Source organism: Epinephelus moara, chromosome 23 (genome assembly GCF_006386435.1).
Source record: "Epinephelus moara isolate mb chromosome 23, YSFRI_EMoa_1.0, whole genome shotgun sequence".
Classification (NCBI taxonomy): Eukaryota; Metazoa; Chordata; class Actinopteri; order Perciformes; family Serranidae; genus Epinephelus; species Epinephelus moara.
The window spans coordinates 14401120-14420137 of NC_065528.1; the positions used below are offsets into that span (position 1 = coordinate 14401120).

The following is a 19018-nucleotide window of genomic DNA, read 5'->3' on the forward strand; positions in this document are numbered from 1 at the left end:
TGCAGTGCATGTGTAAATTATGTGAACAGTAGTAGCTTTCATTTATTCCATATTCATTTGGTAAACTGTATAACTGTACTTGCTGGTGATAAATAATAGAATATACCATAACAGGAAATGAGATTTGTTACCCCCAGTTGCATCTTTAAAGGGGAACTATACCTATTTTCAAAATTTATGTTATCCTATGATGATCTAAGACAGTCCAAAAATATGAGTAAACATGAACAACTCTCTCCCGAATCCAAAAACTAGAGTGCCAAACCTCAAATTTGTGATGTCATAGGGTATGAAGTGTTGTTCTGCTCCATAGACAATGAATGGTGAAAGATGTTCTAGATGACACTGGCCACATATGGCTACATTTTCTGTTTCATAAGTCCTACTGAAATCGTACTAAATCGACATTCTCGAAGTCGGACTAACACAGCTAGATAATGTGATTGGGAGCTGAATGCAGACCCAACTGTCTGACGCGCTCTGTGCATGCTCCACAGTTTCTGCCCAGGGCTTTGACCCAGAGGTCAAATAGCATTAAATGCATAACAGAAGAAGAAGCCAGTAACAACCCAGCCGACATTTGTATGTGGGGCCCATGTGGGTGGGCTGAAAAATAGGCCATATATTGGACTGTTCATGGGTTACGTATTGACTCCATGTCAATTGCCCAAATGTGTAGGTTTACCCAAGTGGGTCCCAGATAAGTGGGTCCCACTTGGTACCCAGGTAGTCGTGGCATAACAATGTGGAGCCCATTTGGGTAAAGCCATCAATGTGCGCAATTGGCACAGGGCCAATATGGAACCCATGGACAATCCCATACAGGGCCCATTTTCAACCCATTTACTGCCCACATGGGCCCCACATACATATGCAGGCTTTGAACATGGCAACATCTACATCTGTGCATTTTTGGATGGACAAAACATACAGAGCTGTAAAGTCATCCACCATGGTACCAGTTAGCTACCAGCTAACCGTTGCTAACTTGTTTGTCAATTGTTTGGTCTGTGACGTAATAGGTCAACCAGAAAAGGGTCCCACACTAACAAGCTGAGAGGGGGCATATCGTCATACGTCATACTTAGATCAATAAATTGAGTCCCCTCCTGCCATAACTGTGCATGTAAACATACTGATTGTCAAATTACATCTTGAAATTCTTAATTTAGGGCGGTGTCCTCCTTTAACTCCACCGGCAACCACTGATACAAACAGAAATACAATCTGTATTCCCAAAAACATTAACTTTCTTGTTTTCCTTTGCAGCAAACACACCAGGAGAGTGTGTGCATGACATTAGAAAGCCGGATAAACTCGAGTTGACATGGATTTACCCTCTCTATGTCAGAGCACAGGCCTTGACAGCTCTGACATTTCAAGAGCTCAGACAGTCCTGACACAAAGCTCATTTCATTCAAATAGATTGCTTAGGTGACGTCAGAAGCATAGTGCGCTACGTGTGCACGCTTGTGTGTATACACCGAGGACTAGCGGCCTGAGTTACCATCGGGGAATATGACTCATAGAGCGTCTTTGGTCATATTTTTGACTTGTGGTTGTCTTATAAGATTGTGTGTGTTCTCAACTCGTGGTATTAATTATATCATTTTGGATATTGGTATGCTTTTAAGGATTAAGCTCCGCCTACGGTGCGCGCTGATGCATTAAACACGCGCTTCCAGTGAGTCACCCATCTACCAGCATGCACCGGGAGAACTTTTTTTCTTCTGGTGGGTGGGATTTTTTGAGAGGCGTTGCCGCACACGGACCACTCAAGGATTTATACACCAGCCACTAGTCACACATTTTCATACATTACGCTTTTACCCGCTGCATATCGCACACTCACAGTCAGAGGTTAAGATACTCCACGAAATAAAGACGACACAATGGCTAACTACATTCATGTCCCCGAGGAGGCTCCCGCTGTGCCCAAAATAGACGTGACAGTTGACGAGAGCGACTACAGGTCCGGCGCACTGAAGCTCATCAAGGAGCTGAGACCGAGCTGGAAGCCATCTGAGGTCAAGCTAAAGGTACATTTTAAACATTTTACTATCAGTCTTGCTTGCTATGACATGTCTCCACTTCCTAACGTAGCGTGTACGTCTTTATTTTGTCGTTAAGCTCGTGTAAAAATAGCGAAAACCGTTATAAGCTAGCAGCGTGTTCTCAACTGAAAAACTCAAGTAAGCTAACACTGACGTTAATTTACTCCAGGAGCAACTGACACACGAAACCGGCTTTTATGGCGGCATTAAAAGCAGCTGAAAATGCTAAATATTGTGTGTTAATGTCAGTAACGTTGTAAAATAGCTGCTGACACCCACAGACAGATGGTAGGTGGGTTTCTCTTAAAGATACTGCGGCGATTTAATGTTTTGCCTCTGTTAATAGCATCTGCGTCAGTACAGGTTGTGATCAAACGGTGGGAGTTTCGCTGCTTTGGCGCAGCCTGCACACCCCGTGTTCATGTGACTTCACCGACGATCCATTGAAGCTGCATATTAAATCATCCCGGTGGATGTTACGTAAGGCACGAAGCAGCATTTTTGCCTGGATGTGGTTTTACAGAGAGAGGAGAGGTGTGTGTATCGGACTAATATTATCATCATGCAGCGCCTTGGTGATTGAGACTCTGGAATTTATGAGATAAGTCTGCAGGCTGGGTTTGTAAACTTCTAGACTACTTATATGTATCTTATGCAATCCAGAGTGTCCTATTTGATCTGCCAAACACATAAAATAAAGCAAACAGAAAAGGGAAGCAGAAACATGGGTGGACATATGCTCCACATTACAGCTTGGGGCAGATATTACCCAGAAAGTGAGTTATTTTTCCCCTTCCAGTAACAGACTGGGGGTGTGGCTCCACTTGGTAAACACAGTGAGGATGGGAGCTGGTCACATGCTTTCACCACCCTTGCCTATATTCATCAATGAGGCCAAAGTGGGAACTCAGCAAATGCCTGCCATAGCTTCCTCATGCAAAATAAAATTCCTGACCGTCCTGTTTTTCTCAGTCAATCGCTTATAGAGTGAACAATTAGGGCTGGTATGTAGGCATCTCCCCCTGCACCACCCCCTCCTCTCTTTAAAATGTTCCCAGCTTCATAGCAGAGACAGTCAAGCCTAAATCAACCCAGACAAGCCCTAATTTCCCAATGCTACACTCACGCCTCTTTTGTGTGGCTTGCCAAATTCCAACTCCTCTCAGAACTTATGCAATACTCAAAACAATGTAGGTTTTCATGCACAGTACTTAAATAGTATAATGTGGAGGATGGGCCCACTGTCCTCCGACTACAGGCGTTGTTGGAGCACAGGACAAATGCCTTGATTCACCTGTTCTCCACTCTTTCCTCTGTTTGTCTCTTCAGTTTTTCACAGATGGGATTACCAACAAGCTGCTGGGCTGCTATGTGGGCGCAGTCATGCAGGATGTGGTTCTGGTCCGTATTTATGGCAACAAAACAGAATTGTTGGTCGACCGGGAGAATGAAGTGAAAAGTTTCAGAGTACTACAAGCACACCGCTGCGCCCCGCGCCTATACTGCACCTTCAACAATGGCCTTTGTTATGAATTTCTGCAAGGAACCGCCCTGGAGCCTGAGCACATTCGCAGCCAACCTGTTTTCAGGTAAATTGAATGCAAACTCTTGAGGTGTTTTCACAGAGTCACCTGACTTAAAGACGTATTTCACTGCTGAAAAAAATGTCTTTTCATAGAACTAGGCTGTTTATCCAGTAGAAGGATGCAAATACTTTTGAAACTGGTGTTACATGACCAGAAAAACGGAGAAATTAACATTTCGCTCAAGAGGTAGACAACCTACAACTACCAAAATGCACTGCGCCACACTGGACCAATAAATGCTCCTGCTGGTGGGTGATGTAATGCAAGCTTGTCCGTTTTGACACAGGAAATAATGTGTTGGCCAGCTGGTAAAACATGATCTTGAGTTAAACAGTAAACTAAATAGACTTGATGCATAGATTTGACAGACAGACAGACTCACACCCACATGCAGAAAGTGCACACAGTTGCACAGTTGTCTGCTCCAGTCCAACCCTAATATACACAGTATGGCGCTATTCTGCCAGTGGAGGTGCTGTAGAGACCGTCACAATTTTGAAAATTTCTCCAAAATCAGTCATACCCATCACGTTAAAGGTTTTTTCCCAAAAGTGTAACCTTAGCTAGGAGGAATCTTTCTTGAACTGCAACCCTGTGGAAATCCACTGATATTATTTAGAAGTATAAACTTGTCACTAAAATGTCCAAATCTTTAATAGTTTCACCAAAATTGTCATTATCTGATCAAGTTATTGTTGTATGCGGTTTGTTTACCATTTATATGCCTTTGCATTGATCAAATAATTACATTTTTCCCCCTTCACAGCTTAATTGTTATACTGGGGTCCAGTTGCATATTACTGCTTGCTGCTCTGATTTGAAACCTGCCATTTTCTGTCTTTTTACTCTGCAGGCTCATTGCAAGGCAGCTAGCCAAGTACCATGCCATCCATGCCCACAATGGCTGGGTGCCGCAGTCTGACCTGTGGCTGAAGATGGGCAAGTACTTTGCTCTCATCCCCAAGTACTTCGAGGACCCTGAGCAGAACGCCAGGTGAGGCCATGTAGGAGATTATTGTTACTGAAATCTGTCAGACCCTTAGAGGTGACTGATAGACTGTCTGTCTTCTCTGTGTTGTGCTTTGAAAAGTTTTTATACATTAATAAAAGTTTGAAAAAAATTGTTTGGGAACATGTGACTTTACCACTTGTATATTTCCGTTTTCAGTTATCTCCACGTGTAACTTTGACTCACTACCTCTTTTATCAGAGTCATAAATCATCCAAATAACCTGATGTAGAGTGGCACAACACACATTTTCATTATCAGTTGTAGATGTGTCACATGTCAGAGAAAGTATGGGGAATTCCTTTTCTGATCTCGCCAGCTGTGACATTCCTGAGATATTACACAACCGAGTTAATAACAGTTTGCCTTTAAACAGCATAAATCATGAAATAGCAGCACCCCAAAATATGTGAAAAATGGTAACGTATCATCAAGTAAAAATGATAAAATCGACCGGGTCTGTCACAGATCGTGCCTTTGTTTTATGTGGACAGGCTCATTAATATTACTCTTAGTTAGCACAGTAATACTTCACTCCGAATGAAGAATTCAAAGACAGACAACTATCTTGAGTCTTGGGGTCCACGTTTAACAACAGCAAAACTATATCAACACCTTAGTTTACAAACTCTCAGACAACTCCTGCAGTATAATCCAAGTCTTATCTATCCAGCCGTATGCTCAGTATCTCCAAAACACAAGTATTTTCTCTAAAATCTTACTATTTGAAACACCTCTGCATAAACAGCCTAAAACATGGATGAGTAGTGCACCTGGGTGATCACATGCATTTGAACTATGCTCAGTGGAATGCACCTGCAGAGTTCAAACACGCATATTTGCCCAGGTGTGCTGCTTGTGTTATATAAGTATTCCTTTAAGTCTTGTGTCAATCTTGCATAAGCCAAAAACATGGAAGTATTGTATCCCTAAACTATTATATCTGCATAATATGTATGTTACTCTGTTCCAGGTGTGTCACTATATTTGCCTGATGAAGGTCTAACACCGAAACATCGCAAACAAATGTGTTTTTCAAGTTAGACAGCGTGCAGGAGTTTGTTGGCAACTGATTCTACTTGTCCCTCTCTTACGCACCTGTCTCACGAAATAGTTTTGCGAAGTGTTCTTTTGTTCCGGGTGTGTCAGTACCAACAAAACAGGTGTGCTACATCACAGCAAAACTAATTTATGATTAGAACAAGCTTCAGGCACTATGACACCATCATTGTTTGAACATTGCATCGGCAATAACAGCTACCTTTGTATATGTTGACAGTGACACTCAAATGCTACTGACTTCGCAGGCTGTTGTTTTCCTTGGAGGCCAACCAAGTATTAACATTGTAAATAAAAAATGCTAAAAGACTTGTATAAGACTGAGACGCCTGCGGCATCGTAGGGGTTTTGTGTGTGTTGAAGGCAAAAACAATTTAAACAAACAACAAGAAATGTTTATTTCTTGTTACCTTGTAGTCTCCTGATCATGTCCTACTGATGATTGTGGTGTTGCACAGTGTTAGCGTTATAGTATTTATCTGGTACCTCGGAATGTTAGCAAAGCAGAGTCTGACAAATGGACAAAAATAGTATACTGTTATATGTAAGCAGCACTTTGTATGAGCACTGTGAATGGTGAAACTACTGTAATAATAGAACCTAATCTAACAATCTAACAGGCAGGAAATGCAGTTGTGAATGCGTTGTAGTGAGGACTAGGCTTGGGTCATATCTATTTTTTCATACCTTCATTTATTAGAGTGTATGTATATGACAGAATTTGTGTAAACGAACAAACCCAGTTGAGAACGCAGTGGTTCCCAACTGGTCCAGCCACAGGGTCCAGATTTCTGTTTCGTCATTAGTGTAAGATCCACAAAGTTTAGTATATTTACCTTAATACTTGCGTTTGGCCATGTTGTTGAGCTAGTTTGCTGTCTCTGTTGAGTATCTGTCTGTTATTAACTCACTCTACAGCAGGAAACGACACTTAAAATAAAAGCTTGTGCAGGAAATTCACTGTACTTCAAAAATAAAATGCGTTTTTTTTTGTTTTTTTTAACTTAACATGTTTGTGAGTCACTTTTGGTCCATTAAGAATGGACCCGCAACCCACTGTTGGACCACGACCCTCCAGCTGGGAACCACTGATCTAGCCTACAATACTGTTTTTCTACTATAACACTTACGGCCCATAGAGTAATGAACAGATAGGAAATGAGCGCCCTTCTTGCTGAAGGACCTGATGACACTTGTTGCGGCGGATACTGACACATCAGTGGGCTCAATGGAGATGATGTGTTCAATAAAATCACGTGGCTAATAAACTCAAGATAAAGTTAGGTGTGGCAATACTTCCAAACTCCTGTAACGTTATCCCCACCTCTCACAGTCGCCATTTTCTTAGCCCAGCTGCCTGTTCCACCAGGAAAGACTGACCTCTGGTGGCATGTACTGGGCACTACAATACATTGCCTCAATACAGCATCTCTATCAGTTTAATAGAAAGAGGAGCGTTTGTATTTTTGACGGTATTAAATTAGAACCTTTAGTAATTTCTAAATACCCCAGTAAACCGTCATACCTAAATACCGCCCAACCCAAGTGAGGACTTATGCAAACTCACAAAAAGTTTTATTCTAGGAGTAAAATTGGGAGGATTTAAGTTTACCTTTTCTTATTCTTTTAACGTCATAATATGTTCTCATTTTGCTCGTATTGGGATTTTGTGAGACACAACTTGTTTTCATGCTAAACTGATTAAATATTACATAAATAAGAGCTTCTGTAACCAGATCATGTGGTTTCTTTGTTGTGGATCAATTTACATTGAGCTTGCATTTATGAATATATCACTTGTCTTTTTTCTCCACTTCTTCCATATGAATTGTATCACACAGTCTGTAAAATTAGTGTGTGGTATTTCCCTGTCTTCCCTTTTCATGCCTCTTATTTTTCTGTTCCTGTTTCTATCCTCACCTCAAATTTCTGAGTCTACTTTCAGGTTCCCTAAACTGATTTAACCTCCACCTGTTCTTCTGTTAATGCTCTCAATGCTCTTGCCTCTTTCCATATACAGTATTCACCCTCTTTGACTCTGCCCCCCTCCAGGTTGAGCACGGAGGTGCCCAGCCCGCGGTGCCTCCGAGAAGAGCTGGTGTGGCTTCAGCAGAGCTTGTCTGTGCTGGGCTCCCCTGTCGTTCTCTGCCACAACGACCTGCTCTGCAAAAACATCATCTACAATGAGGAGGCAGGTGAGTATTAACTGCACGAGTGCAGTCATAGACATTACTGTGTGACTGAATTGTGTTGTAGTGTGAACTGCACTGGTGTCTGCACTCAGGTAGGACTGCATTAACTGCACTTCCTTGACCCCCAGTCACATGCTTCACTCATTGTTGGTGTTTGCATTGGGCTGCAGGTGTAGAATTAGAACGATCAGAGAAGACAAAGCTGTTAATTGGGTGCTCTTGTTTTGCTCAAGATGGAATCCAAATTTGAAATGGGATGAAACCATTTAAAGTTATGTGTTGATTTGGGGCAAAGTTACATGCAATTGGCAAATACAGATTTTATTTAGTCTTGAGGATTTCAATTTCCCATACTGGGATACCTGCTGTAGTAAAGCTTTGTTGAGAAGCACAAATTGAAGCTGTTTCTAATGTGGATTTTATTCTTTTTCCCAAGTTTTGTCTGATCTGTTCTAATTCTGTGCTGAAAACTTAGAATGTAAACCACTGTTATCAGCCTGGACAAACAATACCATTACATCATACCACATACCAAATCTCAGTTTTATTGACAGCACATGTTTTTGGTGCTTTAGCAATGTTTTTTCTTTTTCTTTTTTGATTTTATGAAAGTCAAGCGACCTGTCCTCAGGCAAACTTATCAGCTTGCTTTTGGTCAATGAGACTGTTTTAACCACTGTCTTTGTAGCAGAGGAATTTTGGGTTGAACGTGTGAGAGCAAATAAGAAAGGGGGGGGAGAAGAGAGTATAATTTTTTGTATGTGGGAGGTGGGGTGGGGGATTGGGTTTAAGAGCTGTCAGCCCCCTCGTCGGTTCGCGGCGAGGGGCGGGGCCCTTCTCATAGCTCCTTGTGTCTAGCCTTTCTCCCCTAGGAATGACAGCCGAGGCTGTGGCTGCCCTGCGCCGCCCTGCCCCTGGGGAGGCAATGGAGAGAGAAAAACCTCGCGCACAGTCGGCTTTGAGGGCCCCTCGCGTAGTCTGCCCACTGCTCAGGCTAATCGGGATGAGTTCATGGCAGCAGTAGGAGCCACGTACCTACCTATTACCCTCCAATGCTACTCGCCCGCCAGTTGTCCCACTGACAGTAGTGAGGCTACTTACGATGCTGGTTATTACACACATGTTTTTCATGTTTGCACTTGCTTGAAGTCACTCTGAGCACCAGCCAAATGCCTAAAGTGTACTTCTACTTTCCGTCACTGCTTTTGACTCCGCAATTTCCACTTCATAGTATCAGTATTGTTCACTGAGCAGACTATATAAGTGGAAGGATATGTTTGGAGATATTCTGCATTTGTTTTTATTGTTAACAAACCCAATGAAAAAAACAAAACCAACCTGTGCAGCCAAAACTCTTTATATAGTTTATCCCTCAGTGCCATAGAGATACATTGTTGTCCAGGAACTATTAATAATACAACAATGAGCCACACTGTGTTACTGGCTGACATGGTGAACAAAAACAGTAGTTTATTTTGAGTCACCCTCCTGCTGTCATAAATAGTCATTAGTGCGTCAAATGTCTATTAATCCACAGCTGAAAATAGTCTGTAAATTCATTGTTGGCTAATGGTTGAGTAAGACTAGTTAAAAATGACAGTGTCCGCCTGTTTGAAGCCTTTCTTGTACGTTTGTGACCCCATTTTTTAGAGATTAGTGCTCAGAGGGGATGAATGGGCTTTGGGCTGAGAGCCACAGACAGACTAGGGAAGTTGGAAAGCACTGAGAGATGAACTAACACATTGTTGGTTTGGGTCTTTTCATGGGATTTGCTGGCATTAACAACAATAGAGAATATCACCACCTTTATCCTTCAAAACTGAAACATGCTTCTGCAAAAAATGCGGTGAAACGCCTATGCCTGAGCACACAGAGTTCTAGGCTACCATAGGTCACAGAGAAGTAGACATGCACACCTGCAGAGTCTAATTCGAATCTGTGGCTCTGCATATCAAACAAGATACCCTCTTTCACTGGGATTGGGCTAACACCCAGCGTTGAACTCCCTTGAATTCCTTTACATTCAGTTGTGACAGATGCAACCAAGTGTAGACTGGTATAGATCTCTTGTACGAACATGTAAAAGGCTACGTAACATCCATGCATATTTGCAGACTTGCAGAATCATGTTTCAGGCTTTAGTAAGAAAGGCTGAGGTGGAAGTGTCATTGATGAGAGGCCAGAACAGACAGGATCTTTCACTTATCCCAGCCCCTCCAGTTTATGTCTTAACACTGCAAACACAACCAGACCACACCTACAGATGACAGCCACAATGGAATGAACACCACAACAGAGTCCAGGGACTTCAGCTCCAAGCCATAATTACTGCTTTTCTGACCGCACCCACCTAAAGCTGTCGAACCCATCGTTCTAGCAAACTCTATCCCCATCTTGCCCTGCATTTGGAGCCTTTTGTCGAACAGAAAAACAGAGTAGGCATGTAAAGAGGCTAAACAGCTACCCCACTGCTTCCTGTCACTTCTCAGCTGTAGTTGCTGAGCTGAAACCACTCGTCTTCCAAATGCGACAGCAGAGAAGCCACCACTTCCTGTATTGATAAAAACTATAAACAGAAGCGGTGGAAACTCAATAATTGTTCTCACTTTTCCAAAGATATTGTTAATAGTTGCAAATATACCCCCAGCATGTGCTGTACCTTCTTACTTTTCTTCTCTCCTTTGTCTCTCTTTACTGTGTCACTCAGCCTCCAACACAGGCTGCTTTAGTTTCCCTGCCCCTATCACTTTACTCAGATGTTTGCGAAGAAGAAGAAAAAAAATCTGCACACTTTTTCTGAGTCCCAAGGGCCATAAAATCTGCAGCTCAGCAGCCAACAGGAAACCTCTCAAAGATTCTGTCATTTGCAGACGCAGCAGAGGGGGTCACGCTATTGGGTTCACAGTGGGCCAATGGGAAGGGAGCATTGGAGGGGTGTGTTGTGAGAAGGGGAAGTGAGGTTGCATGTGTGAGGAGGGCGGGCAAGGGGGGGGGTTTTAAGAGAAGAAACGGGAGGTTTGGCAGCGGAGCTTGGTCCTCCAACACAGTGCGTGGGAGCAAGAATGGATAAAAGACAAAATATGTCAGTGTGAGAGTGAGCATGTGTGAAAGATGTGTTTGCCCCAACCTTTTCATCTGCTGCACAGGGGGGGCTATAGCCACTGCCTGGAGGTGTTCAGTTGTGTCCCGCTAGGACCTACACGCCGGCTGGTAACCCACCTCAAAGTGTCTTTCTCTGTAGTCCAGCACCACCTCAAAAACTCATGTTCCACATGTTAAGCCAAAGAAATTAGGCAAGGCCAAAACAAAGAGTGGAGACATTTGAATCAAAATGTTTTGTTATTTAAAGCTACATTTATTTGCTAATCTCTCTGTAACAACCGGGCTTGTAGATGTAAGGGTTTGTATTTTGAGATCAGCCACCACCATTTTGAGATCCATGCTTCCGTCTTCCGTCACGACACCTCATGTTTTCACTGGCCTTCAAATGTAACCAACAACACATTCTTTGACTCTTCCTCTCCACACATGAACAATGGATTGAAAGTTTAAAGAGATGCCTTTTCAGATGTAGATGCCAAGTATGTATTTTATGACCTTAAGCCTTCAAGCTGTGCGACTAGATGTCTGACTGTGGGTTGACATAAAGACACATGTGACATCACAAAACTTTAAAAACCATTGTAAATTGGCATGTCCCGAAGGTTTACTGTAAGAGCTATAACTTTTGTTGGCCTTTAGATACAGACGAGTACATTGCCTGCTGTAAAACCAGACTCAGGCTACAGGAGTGTTGGGCCGATATATCCCAGATTCACCCCTCCTAAGATAACCCGTGCTGCCCGGGTCTCTCTAACCATTTCCTCATCCAGAGTCGTTCAGCCTTCTGCTTCAGGTTTTGTCACCTTAAAGTATTGTTAACATTACAGCAAGTTACAGCACCACATTAGTCTCTGTGTTGTTAACATCTGCTTCCTTATTTTCTAATCTTGTAGTGGATTAGACACAAGAACATCTGTGATGCAACCCGATTTCAAAATCAACTAGGATTTTAAAACTCCTGTAGTCTGAGCTCTGCTTAAGTCAGCAAAGTTCTGAGAGAGCACGTATCAAACAGTGTGTTGCTGTACATTTGCCCCCGGCAGCTCACTGTGCTTTTCCACAGACCACTTTCTTTGTGTTTTACTATCTTTCTCCCTTTGTCCCTCTGCTTTCTTTGCCCTTTTTTCCCCCTCCATCTCTGTAAAACATAACTTTGTCTTGGCCATTTTCCCTTCCCTCTGTGCATGTATCCAAAACAAACATTCTCTCAGAAGCCAGATGCACTCCTCTTTTTGCCTCGATTTTTGTATGCCTTCCATGTGTTGCATTAGGATTTGCACATTTTCATCTCTGCTAATGAATCCCGGCTGCCTATTTTGTTTTGTTGTGGGGAAAACAAAGGCTGATAACTCAGTTAGTGTTTCATTTAATCTGCTCAACCTCCATGAAGATCTGCAAGCTATCTATATGCTCTGGTTCTGATGACCAAATTAATATCCCACATTTACTTAACAAGAGCTTTTATTCTGAATATATATCTTGACTCTGACTTCCTTAAACAGCACTGTAGTGCATGTGTAAGAAGTATTTTGTCAGTAATTATTTTCGAAAGAACACCTTTTAAGTCTGAATGTGTCTTCTTAATCCCTTTATTTCATTATCTGTGCTGAATTTTCCCTCTACAGTCCACTTCTCTCAAAATACAAGCTCTTACTCCTCGCCCCACAATCAGCTAACTAGCCAGCCACTCCAGTCAGACAGGAAGAAAGTTACAGTGTAAAATGAAAAAGCCTTGACATTCTGAGTTATCAAAGGGAAAACACATCATTATCATTTTAACGTCCACTTCCCATGTCTCTGTCTAAACAACGCTGCTTCTCTTTTCAGGCAATGTAAAGTTCATTGACTACGAGTATGCTGGGTACAATTACCAAGCCTACGACATTGGGAACCATTTCAATGAGTTTGCAGGTCAGAATAACTTGTTCTGTTTGATGTGTATAAATAAGATGAGTGTATGAAATGTTTACGGAGTATTTAATCTGTGTGTGTTCATGTGTTGCAGGCCTGAATGAGGTGGATTATAGTCACTACCCACAGCGGGCCTTTCAGCTGCAGTGGCTCCACTCCTACCTTGAGGCCTATAAGGAGTACAAAGGCCAGACCAGTGAAGTGACCGACAGGGAGGTGGAGGTTCTCTATGTCCAAGTCAACCAATTTGCCCTGGTAAGCATTTCTCCCTGTGTGGTTACTCCTTTCCCATTGCCATGGCTTCCTCCGGCAAAGGGTTGGGTCGGTTCTCGGTAATACCAATTCGGTTTGGTACTCCGTCTTGGACCGGGGTTTTTTTTTTTTTTTTTGGAGACCGACCAGACCGCATACTCGGGTGGAACGTACGCGGAGCGGACTATGCGGAGGTCGCGCACCAGTGTCACAACGGCATGTATTTTTCACATCGCGAGGATTTTTCACGGACATTTTTACACGGAGTCCACTCCGCTATAGTACGCCCCAGTCTGTGGGCACCTGTGTCTGCCTCTTCGCCAAGCGCACAGCGAGCAGGAGAGAGAGGGGGGTGGGGCGGCGGCCTCTACTGTAGCCTGGAGTTTGTAGTGACGGGGAGTCGATAATGGCGGACAATTTAGTCTCAAAGAAATCAAAGAATGCGCCACTATGGCAACACTTTGGCTTTGAGCCAGACGAAGGAGGCAACCCTTGTTTGCACTGATTGAGTAAGCTGCAAAATTTATTTGTAAGGAATAAAAGAAACAACTTGTTACTGTCACTCTGTTGTCCTAAGGTCGTCTTTTATTTTAAATGAGTCAGTTGCACCCCCAAGTGGCGAAAATCCAGTATTACCGACTTGATACTTTTTTTTTTTTTTTAACAAAAACCGGACCGTTTTTTTTTTTTCTCATACCAACCCAACCCTAGTCGCCACAAATGCTTTTCAGTGGCTCCCGACTGTCTTATACTCATGTTACTTTCGGTAACCATTCCACCGTGATGTTGGTCCAAGCAGAGAAATCTTTGGTCTTACTTTTCACCACTTGCGTAATATATTTTACAATTACGCAACTAGCCACAGAGAAGGCAGTCTGCTTCCTCTTTACATGCGTGCCCAGTGTACATGAATGGTCATGTGATATGCATTTTCAGGCGTGTTAGAGATTATTTCTGAAATAGTGCCAGGACACTTGTGTGTACAGAGATTTTGTTCTAAAATGAGGATGTGGTCTGTATGGTCACATAGAGAGGAGCCTCCAAAAAATAGATTTATAAAAAACCCACACATTTAAAGAAACAGGTGTCAGTTTTGGCCAAATTCACATTTAAATTAGTACAGCACCTCATGAGTTTGGGAAACTAAAATAAGTTGATACAGGAGCCCATGGATTTTAAAACCTTTTTGTTTTCACATGGAGTTTTGCTGTTCATTTTTCCATTGAGTATATTGATGTAGTGTGGATGTTCTTGTATTTTTTGGCCACCAACAAAAGCATATGCAGCAAGAAACCCTTTCCAAGTCTTGAATTTTTAAAGCCCAAGACAGTGATGGTTTTCTGAGAGGCAGATAATAGGTAGTTGTCAGACTGCAGCTAGGCCTATAGTCCTAATATGGCTGTGTAATTATAGGTAAAAGAAGTATCCGGTTATTTTTGCTAATCTTGTCATCAGTTATGAGCTGTCACTCACGAGTTGAGGAACAAAATGAAGAACAACAATGACACTGTAATCTGATAATGGCTTGTTGTCACCCATATGAGTTCTGTTTGCTGAAACACCTGTACTTTACCTGTGCCTTGAGGCAAGTGAAGGCTGAGAACAGTTGGTAAAATAAAGTTGTCACTGGGTTAATATACCAACAAAGTATTAAATTAACATTTAGACTATATTTTCTCAGTAGTTGGTTAATTATGAAGTGAAAAATTAGTCTTGATACGGTCAAAGATGATCAGAGAACCGAACTTGAACACTTGGAGAGCACAGTGAACGTCCTGGGGGCTCGTCCTGAGCAAATTTTCCAGGGCCTGCTGCCAGGTGTTGGGTCAGCAAACATGGATTTTATTGTGGTGTGGGTTAAACAGAGCACAGAGTGATGCAGGCTGTAACCTGCGCCACCTACTCTGATTATGAGAGATGGATGTTTGTGATGTGCTCGCTGATGCGGCCAGCATGTGGGAGGTGCTCTTAATGCCAACTTGTAACCCCAGTGAGGCTCAGCGCTCTTCCCCTGAGCCACACTCTGCCTTGTTTACTGTCAAGAGGAAAAGAGGGCAGTGTGGAGGATGGGCAAGCGAAGCAATTGTGTTTCTGTGTCAGCTATTTGTTGTTGTTGCCATAGGGCTTCTGCTGGCATTGTACATGCTTGAGTGTGCTGTGTTGGGTAATTAGAAACGACATTTACTTTTAGACAGTGAGTGCATGCTAATCCTTTGTGTCTCTGCGTTGTTCTCTTTCTCCTCTGTGTCCAGGCATCTCATTTCTTCTGGGGTCTCTGGGCTCTGATTCAGGCCAAGGTCTCCACCATCGACTTTGACTTCTTGGGGTATGTTGCTATCTTGAAATATTTATCGACAGCTATCGTGTTATCTCAGCGCATAGCGTTTAACAGTCTGATAATTTTGCACTGGCTGCTAACATGTCATACATTTTTTATCTGAATCACTGACGCTGCTCTTCTCTCTGTGTGTCCCAGATACGCAGTCCTGCGCTTCAACCAGTACTTCAAAATGAAACTGGAGGTGGCTGAGCTGAACTTACCCGAATAAAAGCCCCCGCCCCCTCGTCTTCTCTTCCTCCTGCTCTTCCTCCCTGCCGACCTGCTCTGAGCCTCACATGACAACCGCAGAGCGCCCTGTAGGGGTCTATGTAGGAAGGAGCCAGACTGAGAGTCTGTCCTGCTCAGTGCCTACAGGTCCCCTCTACATGTCCTTATCTCTATAGACTGAATGGACCACACTTTGCCATCCTCTACTGACACACATTTGTAAACTGGTAGCCCAAATCATTGGTAATGTGGGTGTGTGTGAAGTACAGACCTGTTATAATGTGAAGCCCACGTGGATTATTCTGATATCAGTTAGGGTGTTAACCTGCGATTTGTATTTGTAAGCTGATATCACTATGAATAAGTGGAGGTGGAATGTCACCTTATCAAACATATAGTGATCATTGACATGACTGACAGGTGGCCCAAACTCTAATCTGATTGCCTTGAGAAAGCTTCCTCATGTGTGCGTTCATGGAGGAAACTCCCAAGAGTCAGCCCAGCTAACGACCAAATTTATAACAGTGAATAAAAGCAATACAAAGCCTGCTTTGTTTGCTAAAGAACCAAGATGAAAGAAAAGAACAAATGCCGACATGGAAAGGCCAGTGCTGTCCCAAAATCCCATGTGAGGTGAGCTAAGTCACTCCCCGCCCCCCTAAAAAAAAAAAAAAGAAAAACTTGTGGCCTGCCTTGTGACTGTTGTTTTCACCCTTATTTTCTTCAGCATACTGTGGATGGGTGGTGCGCCAGAGTAGCTGTGTAGTCAATGTTGCTGTGTAGTTTGGTGAGGGCTTGTGTGTTTTGACTTTCTCGTATGAAGGTAGAAACATCGAGTTGTAGGAGAGCAACTTGTGTTTACATCTAGCCCCTCCCTAAAGTCAAATAGTTGCGCTGCATATAGGTGAGCGGTTTTGACTCGAGGGAGGTTTTCACTGTAATGTACGTTTCTTGTATCGTTTTGACACTCGTTTTTCTTTGTCTTAACTGGGGACAAGCTTGCATCTCACTGTAATTTGAACATTCCGTGTTCATAATGGTAGATAGGAAATTTGGTCGTAGTTCACATGGTCAGTTAGCAGTGTCGGGGACTTAATTCACTGTGACATCGACTGTAAGACATGCTGTACATGCGAGACCAAACCATTTTATTGTCTGCTCCATGTCAGGGAACGTTTTGGAATCATCTTAATGAAACACTGCTGTTCAGTCCTAATGAAGACGGGACATTTTATATACGTTACGACCAGTTTTCACTCACGTGTGTGTGTATTAAGATGAATGTGACACAACCTTGCTGACTGTCAGATTGCTGAGCCACTGTTGGCATTCATCGTTTGAAGCGCCCGTTGTTGAAGGTCTGTTTTGAAAAGTGGAATTTTGTTGAAATAGAAAGTGGAGTTGGTTGGTTAAACACATCTGTGTCAAGTTATAAAAGCAATGTAATGAAAGTCAGCTGTAAGAGGGACCTGAGGAGCAAGAGCACCATCTGTTGGAGAAATTAATGGCTGCTATCAGTAACTGTTCTTCATATTCACCTTTGACCTTCATGTTAAATGTTTTTTAAATGAGCTTTAGCAGGCCCTTTTAAAAAAACAAGTTCATCTCTTGGTTACTTTAACAAGCCTACACCAAAGTGCTGACATCTGTTTTTCTTTTTGCTTGTACATAATGCACACTGTATCATTTCCCATGTAGCACAAAGAGAATAACAGTTCTATAGACTTTTTATACTTATTTAAATTGAGACGTTGAGGCTGAGGTCTTTGAGAGTGTGTGGATGTTTCCTTATGCAGCAGCACTCTATATAGTGGCAGAAGAGCACCTGAGTTTCTGCTTCCTACACTTGAGCAAGTAAAACATAAAATGTCACATGTAAAAATGTGGTCAAACAAGTTTTCTTGTTTACTCCAAAACAGTTTGCTAATCACATTGTTGCCCAGGTGCTCTCTACTGAGACGGCTTCGCAAAGCTCTGTGAAGAAGAGACCATTACTGACAAGACTGGACACTAGTGTGATGGTGTGCCTGTGAAAGCTCTTATTTTGTACTTACGGGTTTGAAGGTTAGGCCTGTTACTGATTTAAGATCGAAGAAGTGAGAAGTTGTTTGTGTTGAGCCTAATGTGAATTTGAAATTTATGTACAATGGCTTTAAGCAAATGTGAAAAACTGTTTTGATAATCGTTTTGATTTGTGTTGAAGGAACATGTATAGGTTCTGTAAAAGGGTGTCCGGTTAGCACACTGTCAGACCACATTTACACATAACACTCATACATGATTGAAGTTAGTCAAATTAGACTGCCACATAATCAAAGAATGTTAGACATAATATTGCTATTTTTCAGCTATCTGAAACGAATGAATTTCACTGTACATGATACACAGGTCATCTTAGTACCGCTAACAATATGAAGCTCCACTACTATTTAACATTGTACAAAAGTCTGTCCTTAAATTTCTGGCCACTTTAGCATATGTTTATATGTACAGTAAACACATGTAATAATATCTCTGCTTGTTCTCAAATGTGAATGAATGTAAATAGAGGGAGTTCTTTTATCTTTTTTTCTTTTTGTTTTCTAAAAGTTGCATTAAAGTGAATAGTTGCCTGGGGTAAGAGCTGAAAAAAAAAAAAAACATTTTCAATACTGTAAACATGCTTTGAAAAAATAAAGTCTATTTACCCTTATTTGTGTCTTTGTTTCGTCTTGTGTCTCTTTGGGTGTTGAACAAAGAGCTTTTTGACTTTGTTGTGAGTTAACAAGTTCAAAAAGTTAAAATCTGGGTGGTAGTTTTTTGGCAGAGGGGCAGTTTTATTACAACAACATAACAGAATCATACTGACCTTTAATTTTATACAAACATTGTCAAGACACTTATTTTAATGTTGTGGCCAGTGTTGGGGAAACCACTTGAGCATAGCTTTGCAAATCTAGTTTGGTTAACTAAAGTTACTAAGAAAAAGTCTGTTGAACTTCTTTATACATGTGATATGAAAATATAAAAAATAATACAAAAAAAGTCACATGCCAGAAAAACTTCACAGGTCATGCATGAACTAAAACAATAAAATTCGCCACTGTTACGGGAAAATGCAAGGGATGTCCTCTTTGGTTTCTTTAAGAAGTTATAATAACATGCGACAACTTAGCTGAACATTAATAAATAAATAATAGAAATAATCAATACTTGTGACTAATTGTGATTGAAGGGGAGTCACTTAGAGAAGCAATAATAAAAATAAATCAATAAAAATTTAAAAAAATCATCCCATTGGTTTTATGGCCCAGAACTGTTTGTAG

General features: G+C 42.0%; 1 protein-coding gene across 1 annotated transcript; it reads left to right on the forward strand.

Moving 5' to 3' along the window:
* Window positions 1-1752: 1752 nt before the first annotated feature.
* On the forward strand, window positions 1753-18405 carry etnk1 (ethanolamine kinase 1). The gene is made up of 8 exons (XM_050035841.1): window positions 1753-2039; window positions 3384-3643; window positions 4494-4634; window positions 7761-7903; window positions 12830-12913; window positions 13008-13168; window positions 15418-15491; window positions 15642-18405. Exons 1-8 carry the CDS (start codon window positions 1893-1895, stop codon window positions 15712-15714), a joined length of 1083 nt encoding a protein of 360 aa, XP_049891798.1. The 5' UTR covers window positions 1753-1892; the 3' UTR covers window positions 15715-18405.
* The last annotated feature ends 613 nt before the right edge of the window (window positions 18406-19018 follow it).

Bases quoted from the DNA above. Each gene is read 5' to 3' on its own strand.
- etnk1 (XM_050035841.1), top strand. From the start codon at position 1,893: ATGGCTAACTACATTCATGTCCCCGAGGAGGCTCCCGCTGTGCCCAAA. The intron at 2,040-3,383 runs GTACATTTTAAA...TTGTCTCTTCAG, and splicing joins CATCTGAGGTCAAGCTAAAG to TTTTTCACAGATGGGATTAC. The intron at 12,914-13,007 runs GTCAGAATAACT...CATGTGTTGCAG, and splicing joins CCATTTCAATGAGTTTGCAG to GCCTGAATGAGGTGGATTAT.